Source organism: Genypterus blacodes, unplaced genomic scaffold (genome assembly GCF_046128005.1).
Source record: "Genypterus blacodes isolate CSIRO-AG114 ecotype Tasmania unplaced genomic scaffold, CSIRO-AGI_Gbla_v1 ptg000003l_1, whole genome shotgun sequence".
In the NCBI taxonomy this organism is placed as follows: Eukaryota; Metazoa; Chordata; class Actinopteri; order Ophidiiformes; family Ophidiidae; genus Genypterus; species Genypterus blacodes.
The window spans coordinates 287,854-300,323 of record NW_027466817.1 but is presented as its reverse complement, the minus strand read 5'-3'; the positions used below and the strand labels follow the sequence as shown (position 1 = coordinate 300,323).

Genomic DNA, 12,470 nt, shown 5'->3' with positions numbered 1-12,470 from the left:
ATGACCCGGGTCAACATTTTTAGAAAATTTTCAATATTCCCCAATTTGCCCCAAATTTACACACATTGATGGCATTTCTGTCTGGATGCTGCGTCTGAAATTTTAGCTCTCTATCTCCTTCCTTGTCACAGATATGGGCTTTTCAAGTTTTCTCCAGTTTCAAAAATCGATGACCCACGGGTCAACATTTTTAGAAAATTTTCAATATTCCCCAATTTGCCCCAAATTTACACAAATTCATACCATTCCTGCCTGGATGCTGCGTCTGAAATTTTAGCTCTCTATCTCCTTCCTTGTCACAGATATGGGCTTTTCGAGGAATTGGATTTCGGGCCAAAATTGTCAAAATGACACCAAACTTGCACCAAAGAATCCTGGTGCCATGGGGATGTTGTGTGTGAATTTGGAGCTTTTTGTGTGTTTCCTAGGCCAACATATGGCCCATCCAAAAAAAGTCAAAGTGGATAAGGGTCCCCCTTACCTCCTCTGAAAAAAATGACCAAAATTTAAATTTTCTTTAAACTCATACCAATGAATCATCGTGCCTCCCAGAGTGTGTGTGGGGATTTTTTGAGCTCTTTAGTTTCTTCCTTGTCCAAAAATTTGGGCTTTTGAAGGAATTGGATTTCGGTCAAAATTGTCAAAATGACTCCAAATTTGCACCAAAGAATCCTGGTGCCATGGGGATGTTGTGTGTGAATTTGGGGCTTTTTGTGTGTTCCCTAGGCCAAGATATGGCCCATCCAAAAAAAAGTCAAAGTGGATAAGGGTCCCCACTTACCTCCTCTGAAAAAAATGACCAAAGTTTAAATTTTCTTTAAACTCATACCAATGAATCATCGTGCCCCCCAGAGTGTGTGTGTGGATTTTTTGAGCTCTTTAGCTTCTTCCTTGTCCAAGATATGGGCTTTTAAAGGAATTGGATTTCGGTCAATATTGTCAAAATGACACCAAACTTGCACCAAACAATCTTGGTGCCATGGGGATGTTGTGTGTGAATTTGGGGCTTTTTGTGTGTTTCCTAGGCCAAGATATGGCCCATCCAAAAAAAAGTCAAAGTGGATAAGTCCCCCGTTACCTCCTCTGAAAAAAATGACCAAAATTTTAATTTTCTTTAAACTCATACCAATGAATCATCGTGCCCCCCAGAGTGTGTGTGTGGATTTTTTGAGCTCTCTATCTCCTTCCTTGTCACAGATATGGGCTTTTCAAGTTTTCTCCAGTTTCAAAAATCGATGACCCACGGGTCAACATTTTTAGAAAATTTTCAATATTCCCCAATTTGCCCCAAATTTACACAAATTCATACCATTCCTGCCTGGATGCTGCGTCTGAAATTTTAGCTCTCTATCTCCTTCCTTGTCACAGATATGGGCTTTTCGAGGAATTGGATTTCGGGCCAAAATTGTCAAAATGACACCAAACTTGCACCAAAGAATCCTGGTGCCATGGGGATGTTGTGTGTGAATTTGGAGCTTTTTGTGTGTTTCCTAGGCCAACATATGGCCCATCCAAAAAAAGTCAAAGTGGATAAGGGTCCCCCTTACCTCCTCTGAAAAAAATGACCAAAATTTAAATTTTCTTTAAACTCATACCAATGAATCATCGTGCCTCCCAGAGTGTGTGTGGGGATTTTTTGAGCTCTTTAGTTTCTTCCTTGTCCAAAAATTTGGGCTTTTAAAGGAATTGGATTTCGGTCAAAATTGTCAAAATGACTCCAAACTTGCACCAAAGAATCCTGGTGCCATGGGGATGTTGTGTGTGAATTTGGGGCTTTTTGTGTGTTCCCTAGGCCAAGATATGGCCCATCCAAAAAAAAGTCAAAGTGGATAAGGGTCCCCACTTACCTCCTCTGAAAAAAATGACCAAAGTTTAAATTTTCTTTAAACTCATACCAATGAATCATCGTGCCCCCCAGAGTGTGTGTGTGGATTTTTTGAGCTCTTTAGCTTCTTCCTTGTCCAAGATATGGGCTTTTAAAGGAATTGGATTTCGGTCAAAATTGTCAAAATGACACCAAACTTGCACCAAACAATCTTGGTGCCATGGGGATGTTGTGTGTGAATTTGGGGCTTTTTGTGTGTTTCCTAGGCCAAGATATGGCCCATCCAAAAAAAAGTCAAAGTGGATAAGTCCCCCCTTACCTCCTCTGAAAAAAATGACCAAAATTTAAATTTTCTTTAAACTCATACCAATGAATCATCGTGCCCCCCAGAGTGTGTGTGTGGATTTTTTGAGCTCTTTAGCTTCCTCCTTGTCCAAGATATGGGCTTTTAAAGGAATTGGAATTTGGACAAAATTGTCAAAATGACTCCAAACTTGCACCAAAGAATCCTGGTGCCATGGGGATGTTGTGATTGAATTTGGGGCTTTTTGTGTGTTTCCTAGGCCAAGATATGGCCCATCCAAAAAAAAGTCAAAGTGGATAAGTGTCAAAAAATGGCTGTATCAAAAAATCTGAAGAGCAAAACTGACAACGAAAATAAGATATTTCATGAAGAATGGACAGAGAAATATGCTTTCATCCTCCCCAGCTTTATAAATGCAAAGCCCACATGCCTGATATGTAACGAGGGTGTCTCTGTATGCAAAGAGTATTATATTAGACGGCACCACGAAACGAAGCATGCTAATTTCAAGGTTGCATTCCCTCCGAAGACAGAGGCACGACAGCGCAAAATCGAAGCACTGAAAGGAAGTTATGCATACAGCAGCAGGATCCTGGTGCGAGGCCTCACATCCCAACAGAAGGTAACGAGTGCATCGCTGAAAGCGTCGTGGGTACTCGCAAAGCACAACAAGCCGTTTGTTGATGCAGAGGTCTTTATGGAGATGATGGTGAAAGTTTTGGAGGAACTTGATACCGGCAAGTCGATGGATGGTGTGATCGGGTCAGTGAAACAGATGTCCCTCTCTGCGAGGACCGCTGCCGGCCGCATAGAAGTGCTGTCCGACGCAGTGCAGGGTGCAATTATCGACGGTGTCAGTCGCGCAAACTACTTCTCCTTAGCCATAGACGAGAGCACTGACAAAACAGATGTAGCACAGTTGTGCGTTTATGTTAGATATTATGATGGGAAGGATTTCAAGGAAGAGCTGCTGTCTCTAATTCCATTAGAAGGGCACACCACTGGAGATGTTGTATTTGAGAAACTGGAAGAGTTGCTTCAGTTGCATTCATTATCATTTGAGAGGGTTAACCTAATCCTAATCCTGCTATGGTGGGAAAGCACAGAGGTCTGGTGACTAGGCTGAAAAAAATCGCCCCCCAAATCCATGGGCTGCACTGCCTCATCCACCAAAGTGTCCTTTGTGCCAGACTGAGTGGCGAACTAAGGGATATCATGGACAAAGTCATGAAAGTCATTAATTTTGTCAGAGGTACATCAAGCACCCAGCATAGGCTTTTCCGACAACTTGTGGCAGAGTCAGAAGATGCCACCGACGATGACTTGCTACTTCATAATGATGTGCGCTGGTTAAGCAAGGGGAAAGCGCTGGATCGCTTCTGCGTGCTATTGAATGAGATCAAGGCGTTCCTTGGAATGAGCAAGAGCATAGCAGCAGCTGACCACCTTATCCTGCTGGAAGATGAAAAGTTCATGTCCAATGTAGCGTTTTTATCTGACATATTTGGCCACCTAAACCAGCTGAACCTTCAGCCACAGGGGAGAGACAAAACACTCGTGGACATGGTTGAAAAACTGGAGTCATTCACGAGGATGCTTGAGATGTTTGAGGCAGACATATCCACCGGCAGGCTCCTACATTTCAGCACCTTAAAGAGGACAGCGGGAGAGGTGACGGAGCTGATGGTTGACTTCATCAAGAAGCTACGAGCCAACTTCAACTCTCGGTTTGATGACTACTCCATCCCCAAAGACATCATTGACTTTATACGTGACCCTGCAGTAAAAATAGCCGACAACTTCTCCTCCCTGGCAAAAGCAACGATCCCCTCTTTAGATCAGGCTGCGCTGGAAATTGAAATGATTGATTTCCGAACCACCTCAGTTGTGCGAGATCCGCTGAGAAGTGCGGAGTCTCTGTGTGCCTTTTGGGTTGGCCGACTATGCTCCGAGGAATACAGCAACCTCAAGAAAGTCGCACACTACATTCTGACAATGTTCCCTTCCACCTACGTGTGTGAGTCCTCATTTTCAGCCATGAATGCAATAAAAACGCACGAGAGGAATAGACTGACTCACAAAAATCTGGATAACTGCCTGAGGATTAAAGTGACGTCTATTTCACCAGATATCCAGAAAATAGTGACAAGCGGGAGATGCCACTTTTCACACTAGGTAAGTAATCTATACCAGTGTCTAATCTGAACTGAATTTTTAATGAATGTCTCGTAGGCTAGGCCTAATTCTTACGAAGCATACAGTAAATGTAACACTTCTGCTCTGTCGTAACAGGAGCTTCGAGCACTCCAGCCCATGGTCGAGCCTCTTTTTTGCACTGATTTGTTCCGATTTGACAGGGCAAGTGTATTACATTACATTACGATCATTTGGCGGACGCTTTTATCCAAAGCGACTTACATTACATTATCACCCTTCGCAGAGGGGGGAGCAATTGAGGGTTCGGTGCCTTGCTCAGGGGCACCTCAGCAGGGACTCGAACCGGCAACCCTCCGGTTCTTAAGCGGAAGCTCTACCCACTCGACTACTGCCTCCCTATTGTATTGTTATCAGTTTACATTTTTGGTGTAATAACTTGAGTAGGCTACGCTATGTTTGAAACTCGTGTTTTACTTTTCACAGTCTGTCTGCACCAGGGCACTGTCCACTGACTTAATTTTTTTTTTGCATGTTGAGCGTTCACGCTGCACCTCGCTGATGTGCTTATTCACCCTTGTATCCAAAAGAAACAAATAAGCATTATTGTTAGACTGAGGAAATTTTTCTGTTTTGGAAAATGAAGTTTGTAAATAAAGAGCATTTTTGAGAGTGGCAGTCTCGCCTCGTCTTCATTCGCTTATCCGGGGTCGGGTCGCGGTGGCAGCAGCCTTAGCAGGGAGACCCAGACCTCCCTCTCCCCGGCCACTTCGTCCAGCTCTTCCCGGGGGATCCCAAGGCGTTCGCAGGCCAGCTGGGAGACATAGTCTCCCCAGCGTGTCCTGGGTCTTCCTCGAGGCCTCCTTCCGGTGGGACGTGCCCTGAACACCTCACCAGCGAGGCGTTTGGGAGGCATCCTGATCAGATGCCCGAGCCACCTCAACTGGCTCCTCTCAATGCAAAGGAGCAGCGGCTCAACTCTGAGCTCCTCCCGGATGACTGAGCTTCTCACCCTATCTCTAAGGGAGAGCCCAGCCACCCTACGGAGGAAAATCATTTTGGCCGCTTGTACCCGCGATCTCGTTCTTTCGGTCACTACCCACAGTTCGTGACCATAGGTGAGGGTGGGAACGTAGTAGAGTCCGCTTCACTGCCGACGCCGCACCGATCCGTTTGCCGATCTCCCGCTCCATCAGACTGGCAGTCCGATTTCATGTTTTTTCATTTTCATTATCTAATCTAGTTCAAACAACCTCGCGGGCCAGATGTTTTTGCTCACGAGCAAAAACATAGGTCGCCTATTGCCGACCTATGCTCTATTCAGATTTCAATAGCGTTGAATAATGTGTGGATAAGAAATAATAATAATAATAATAATAATAATAACAATAATAATCAATATTGTAAATATTGATTCTTTAATGTATATAAAGCTATTATGATATCAATTTTAAACTACGTCAACTTTGAAGTTGAATATGTATATGTCGCCCTCTTGTGGTTAAATGGAATACTGCATTCTCAGCAGCTCTTCAGAAAACAGATAAAGAGAAACAAGTTGCTGATCACAAGGAGTACAAGTTGAGGATGTGTTTTTCGGAAACTACAATGTAAATAATTTGTATTTATTCTGAGTCGAGCAGCTGGACTGTAGTAGTGCACAGCAGGCCCTTGTAGCCACTAGACTCCGCAGAGTCTGTCCAGTTGTACCAGACGCTCATGCTTCCGATTCATGACTTCGTGAAAGTCTGGCACAACTGCTGCTGCAGGTCCTTGTAGGCAGTAGACTCTTCTGAGACTCTTTAGATTCTCCTGCATACAAGGACCAGCTGTGTGTCTGCAGGCCACCAGAGCACAGCTGAGCTGAGTTACTGGGACAGTCTGCTCGTTTGCTGTTGGGGAGGGAAGTGACACAAAGACTTTGAGGACTGTTCACTGGGTTTGACACCCCTGCTCTAGCTCTTTCCTTGTCCAAGATATGGGCTTTTCACACAATCGAACGATTTGGTCCATGTGGGAAATTTGACCAAAAATGTAATTGAATGATCCTCGTGTCCTGTAGATGCTGCGTTTGAACAATGTAGAGTTCTAGCTCTTAAATTGACCAAGATAGGGGCTTTTACCCTACCCTTTTAACCTACGCCAGGATCCTGTTTGTTGACTTCAGCTCTGCCTTTAACACCATCATCCCCTCACTGTTGCAAGACAAGCTCTCCCAGCTCCACGTGCCCGACTCCACCTGCAGGTGGATCAGAGACTTCCTGACTGACAGGAAGCAGCGCGTGAAGCTGGGGAAACACGTCTCTGCTTCACGCTCCATCAGCACCGGTTCCCCTCAAGGCTACGTTCTTTCCCCTCTACTCTTCTCCTTGTATACAAACAACTGCACCTCCAGTCATCAATCAGTCCAGCTCCTGAAGTTTGCGGACGACACCACCCTCATTGGACTCATCTCTGATGGGGACGAGTCCACCTACAGGCAGGAGATTGACCGTCTGGTGAATTGGTGGTGGGAGCCATCATCTCCCAGGACCTCAAGTGGGAGCTCAACATCAGCTCCCTCAGCAAAAAAGCCCAGCAAAGGATGTTCTTCCTGCGGCAGCTGAAGAAGTTCAGCCTGCCAAAGACATTGATGGTACACTTCTACTCTGCCATCATTGAGTCCATCCTCACCTCCTCCATCACCGTCTGGTTCGCTGCAGCCACTGCCAAGGACAAGGGCCGGCTGCAGCGTATCAAACGCTGTGCGGAGAAGGTGATCGGCTGCAACGTGCCGTCCCTCCAGGACCTGTACGCCTCCTGGACCCTGAAGCGGGCAGGCAAGATTCTGGCCGACCCCTCCCACCCTGGACGCAAACTGTTTTTAACCCTCCCCTCTGGCAGGAGGCTGAGGTCCATCAGGACCAAAACCTCACGCCACAAATCGAGTGTCTTCCCCTCTGCAGTGGGCCTTATCAACAAGGCCTGGGTCTTCCACTGACTCATAATAAACCCCTGCACATTCACTTTATTTAGCAGTATTCTTAAGTTAATTTATTACAATAATCCCCTGCACGTTTTTTAACACTCTATTCATCAGCATTCATTTAGTTGACTTAATTAATTCAGTGTGTTTTTAATTTAAGTATTCGCCGAGCTGCTGTTTGTACATGTTGTTTTATGTTGTTTTATATTTTGTTTTTTGTTGTCTTTTCTACATGTTATACGTTCGCAACTAGAACCACAGCAAATTCCTGTTAAGTGTATACTTAATTGGCAAATAAAGCAATTCTGATTCTGATTCTGATTCGTTACATGACTTTGTCATTGTGTTTTAATAACTGGTTAAAGGTTTAATCACTATCCGCCATCACACATCAATCAGTTCATCAATTTTGTATTTTTACTAACAGTTTTTCCAGAGACAAGTAACTAGGTCCCAGAGGGCGGTTTTAAACATGGCAACACACCTCACTGAGGCCAAGTTTTCTTTGCCAAGTCATGGGCTTTTCACAGAAATTACCAATATGGTCCATGGTTACACTGACATTTTGTGAGAATTTGAGTAAAAAATTAACCTCCTGAGAGCTCCACTGGATTTATTTTGCATGCATTTATAATTTATCCTTGCTGTTTTGGATTTATGGACCCAAAGTGATCTTTAGACTACTAATGACTGTCGAAAATGTTTAGACATGAGGACAACAGGTTCAAGTTAAACCCAATGGTGTATAAGGTGTAGGGTGGATTAAGTATAATGTCCATATATGAGGACACAAGGTCTTAGGAGGCTAACATTTCCCCAAACTTGCATCAATTTATCCTGATGCCATCTAGATGATGTGTTTGAAATTCTAGAGCTCTAGCTTTAGCTCTTTCCTTTGCCAAGGTAAGAGCAGCTATGTCTTTGTATCCACTTGATTGATCTCACTGATCAGTCTCACTCTGGCCTCACTTCATCTTGGGCGTGGCAGTGGCTCAGTCCATTGAGGACGCGGCGTGCCTTGGGAATCGGCACATCACATTGCAGTGCCCGTTCAACTCCAATCCACGCTTCAAGAGTCAGTCCCTTCACGTGATGTAACTGCCTCACGGGAGTTGCAGCAACTCTCCACCTGGAGCAGTTGACAGTTTGCATCGAGTCAATGCCCAGGCACCTGTACCCCCTCCAAGTGTGTGTGCGTTCAGGAGGGGGCGCACGTGTGCTAGAGGGGGTACATTTTAATTTAAAATCATGACAAGAGTCCTGCTGTTTGTGGTGTTCAGTATCATAATACTTTTACTACACTGCTCTGAGAACAACCTGCTTCAGTCAGAATTGAACCGGGGCACCGGAAACATCACCATGATAGTCAACAGTATTGCACTAATCATGCGCACCACAGATGTGTATACCAACGCATGCACTCTGTGGGCTTCTCTCTCTTTGATTTGGAGCAGCATTTTGAAAAGAAACTGTGAGCAGAGACATGGTTTGAACTCATAACCTGGTGGTCATGAGGCTGAAGCTTAACTCATTGAGCTACAGACTACTTGTGCACTTTGGTTTTCTTTGTTGATGCCATTCACATATCAAGTTGAAAGTTGCCACCTGTAGGAAACTAGCATAAGGACCAAAGAAGGAACGAAAGGAAGGATCAAAGAAACTCATTTCTCCTTAGCTCAGAGAGTAGAGCTGATGGTTGGTGATCACAAGGGGTTGTGAGTTCAAGTCCCAACCTTCACACTAACTTTGCAAAAATCCCGGTAAAATTAATCCCATTTTTTCTTTTCTTTTAGTCTTTAGGCAATACATTGAATTTGATTTGATCTTCTCCCCATTCTTTTTTATATATATTTGTGTTCTGCAGTTTCATTTAAAGAGATATGGCAACAGGAACAGTTAATCTGTGGTAATATAGGGAGGCATCTATTGCCTTAATCTAAACAAAATACCTTCACTGAAGGGCACAAAACATAATACATGGCCTGTGGTCTATATAGTTTTTATATGGAGGACCAGCTGCTAAGTCCCTGTTTCTGGCTCATTTTGAGGTCAGTTACAGTAAACAAAGACAAAAAGAAAACAAGAAAACAGGACATGGGTCACACCATGCCTACCATAGCTGAATAAGCCCATACAACATAACAAGATAACATATAAAGTTGCATTTAACTAATTTATTGAACGAATGAATTATTTTCTAAAGGAACAAAAGTGCTCCCAGTCCTCCCTCTTCCTTGTGGGCGTGGCTTGGTGCTAGGCGCTCTGTGAAGCATCCTGATAACAGAGAAACACAAGGATAAAAGATAGGCAAATTAGTTCAACATAATGTTCCTTCATTTTACCTCATCTCCTTCTTCCTCTTCAGGCATCCCCACATGCTGCCCAGTGTTTTGTTAGAAGATGACGTCATGATAATGGACCCGGTCGGAACACAGTGACTCATACAAAACTCTAATGTTTATTACATCAGATTGACGTCCCACACACACAGACCTAAACACGAAGCGTTACCATGGAGATTGGACTTCAGCTCCACTTAGGATCGAGCGATGAATTCACTTGGAAATACCAAAGCTTGATAAATGCAGCAAACATCCAGCAATCTGATGTGGAAACATTTAAAACAACACACACTCACACACACGTAGACAAACAGTCACACATACTCACCAGTCACACATACTCACCTCATATGAAGGTAAAGACCTGATGCATAACAAAGAAACAGGAAGATGGAGAGATTAAAGTACGGCGTGGCGCCTCCTCCACAGCAGGTTCAGGAAGAGTTACCAGAGCTTCATTGCTTTTCTACAATCCGCCGTGTGAATGTAAATATTTAGATGGTCCCTCCCCCTTCTTTGGTTTGCATCCCTCAGCTCGCTCCCTATGGTTGTAATACAAATAAAGAATTCATTAAAGAAATCCCATAAATCGCAACAGTTGTTCAACAAGGATGTGAAATGACAATCCATCATTAATTCATCTTTAAACTATTGATAATAGTATACACAATACTTTGGGACCAACTGATAGAAGTTTGATTATAAATAAATGAAACCTGCATCAATTTAGTGTCACATGAACAATATCGGTATGGAATCTTATTTATTATTATTTTTTTTTATGAACTACAAAAATCCATTCAAAAATTCATTTTGAATGGATTTTTTTAAATATTTCTTACTAACACATGAATTACGTCTTATATGCAACTTAGTTTATCACCACAAGGGGGAGGACTTGGTCAGCGGTCAAAGCAACTTTCATCTCTACGCTGTATCGTATCAAAGGTATTTAGAGGACTGTACACTTATATAACGCACATTTAAGACAGCAACCGTCTGAAGTAATTTTGACAATTTTTACCGAATTCCAAATCATTTAAAAGCCCATATCTTGGACAAGGAGGAAGCTAAACAGCTTAAAAATCTACACACAGCCTCTCGTGGGCACAAGGATTCATTGGCATGAGTTTGTAGAAAATTTAAATTTTGGTCATTTTTTTCAGAGGAGGTAAGGGGAGACCCTTATCCAATTTGACGTTTTCTGCTCGGGCCATATTTTGGCCTAGGAAACACACAAAAAGCCCAAAATTCACACACAACATCCCCATGGCGCCAGGATTCTTTGGTGCAAGGTTGGAGTAATGTTGACAATTTTGACCAAATTCCAATTCCTGTAAATGCCCATATCTTGGACAAGGAAGATGCTAGAGAGCTCAAAGAATCCATACACAGCATCTGGGGGGCATGAGGATTCATTGGTATGAGTTTGAAGAAAATTAAAATTTTGGTCATTTTTTCAGAGGAGGTAAGGGGGGACCCTTATCCAATTTCACTTTTTCTGTATGGGCCATATTTTGGCCTAGGAAACACATAAAAAGCCCCAAATTCACACTCAACATCCCCATGGCACCAGGATTTTTTGTTGCAAGTTTGGAGTAATTTTGACAATTTTGACCGAATTCCAATTCCTTTAAAAGCCAAAATCTTGTACAAGGAAGAAGCTAGAGAGCTCAAAAAAATCCACACACAGCCTCCGGGGGGCACGAGGTTTCATTGGTATGAGTTTGAAGAAAATCTAAATTTTGTTCATTTTTTCAGAGGAGGTAAGGGGGGACCCTTATCCAATTTGACGTTTTTTTGGACGGGCCATATCTTGGCCTAGGAAACACACAACAAGCCCCAAATTCACACACAACATCCCCATGGCACCAGGATTTTTTTTTGCAAGTTTGGAGTAATTTTGACAATTTTGACCGAATTCCAATTCCTTTAAAAGCCAAAATCTTGTACATGGAAGAAGCTAGAGAGCTCAAAAAAATCCACACACAGCCTCAGGGGGGCACGAGGTTTCATTGGTATGAGTTTGAAGAAAATCTAAATTTTGTTCATTTTTTCAGAGGAGGTAAGGGGGGACCCTTAACCAATTTGACTTTTTTTTGGACGGGCCATATCTTGGCCTAGGAAACACACAAAAAGCCCCAAATTCACACACAACATCCCCATGGCACCAGGATTTTTTTTGGCAAGTTTGGAGTAATTTTGACAATTTTGACCGAATTCCAATTCCTTTAAAAGCCAAAATCTTGGACAAGGAAGAAGCTAGAGAGCTTAAAAAATCCAAAAACAGCCTCCGGGGGGTAACGGGGATTCATTGGCATGAGTTTGAAGAAAATCTAAATTTTGGTCATTTTTTCAGAGGAGGTACCCTTAACCAATTTGACTTTTTTTTGGACGGGCCATATCTTGGCCATTCACACACACAAAAAGCCCCCAAATTCACACACAACATCCCCATGGCACCAGGATACTCAGGATTCTTTGGTTCAAGTTTGGAGTAATTTTGACCGAAATCCAATTCCTTTAAAAGCCCATATCTTGGACAAGGAAGAAGTGGACTATCTTACTGGTCGGCCGCAGTTTGTCAGACTGCAGGGATGCGTGTCTGACACTGTGGTGTGCAACACTGGGGCCCCTCAGGGTACGGTCCTATCACCATTCCTGTTCACCCTGTACACATCCGACTTCCAATTCTGCCCGGAGTACTGCCACCTGCAGAAGTTCTCAGATGACTCTGCAATAGTAGGCTGCATCACCGAGGGGAAGGATAAGGAGTACAGGGGTGTCGAGGACTCCTTCGTCGAGTGGTGTGAGCTGAATCACCTGCAGCTCAACACTGACAAAACCGAGGAGCTGGTGGTGGACCTCCGCAAGAAGAAG

At 43.5% G+C, this 12,470-nt stretch overlaps 1 protein-coding gene across 1 annotated transcript; it reads left to right on the top strand.

The window, feature by feature from the left end:
* Positions 1-2,439: 2,439 nt before the first annotated feature.
* Positions 2,440-4,366, top strand: LOC142992033 (SCAN domain-containing protein 3-like). The gene is made up of 3 exons (XM_076142298.1): positions 2,440-3,161; positions 3,380-4,146; positions 4,362-4,366. Exons 1-3 carry the CDS (start codon positions 2,440-2,442, stop codon positions 4,364-4,366), a joined length of 1,494 nt encoding a protein of 497 aa, XP_075998413.1.
* The last annotated feature ends 8,104 nt before the right edge of the window (positions 4,367-12,470 follow it).

Bases quoted from the DNA above. Each gene is read 5' to 3' on its own strand.
- LOC142992033 (XM_076142298.1), top strand. From the start codon at position 2,440: ATGGCTGTATCAAAAAATCTGAAGAGCAAAACTGACAACGAAAATAAG. The intron at 3,162-3,379 runs GTTGCTTCAGTT...TAATTTTGTCAG, and splicing joins GTATTTGAGAAACTGGAAGA to AGGTACATCAAGCACCCAGC.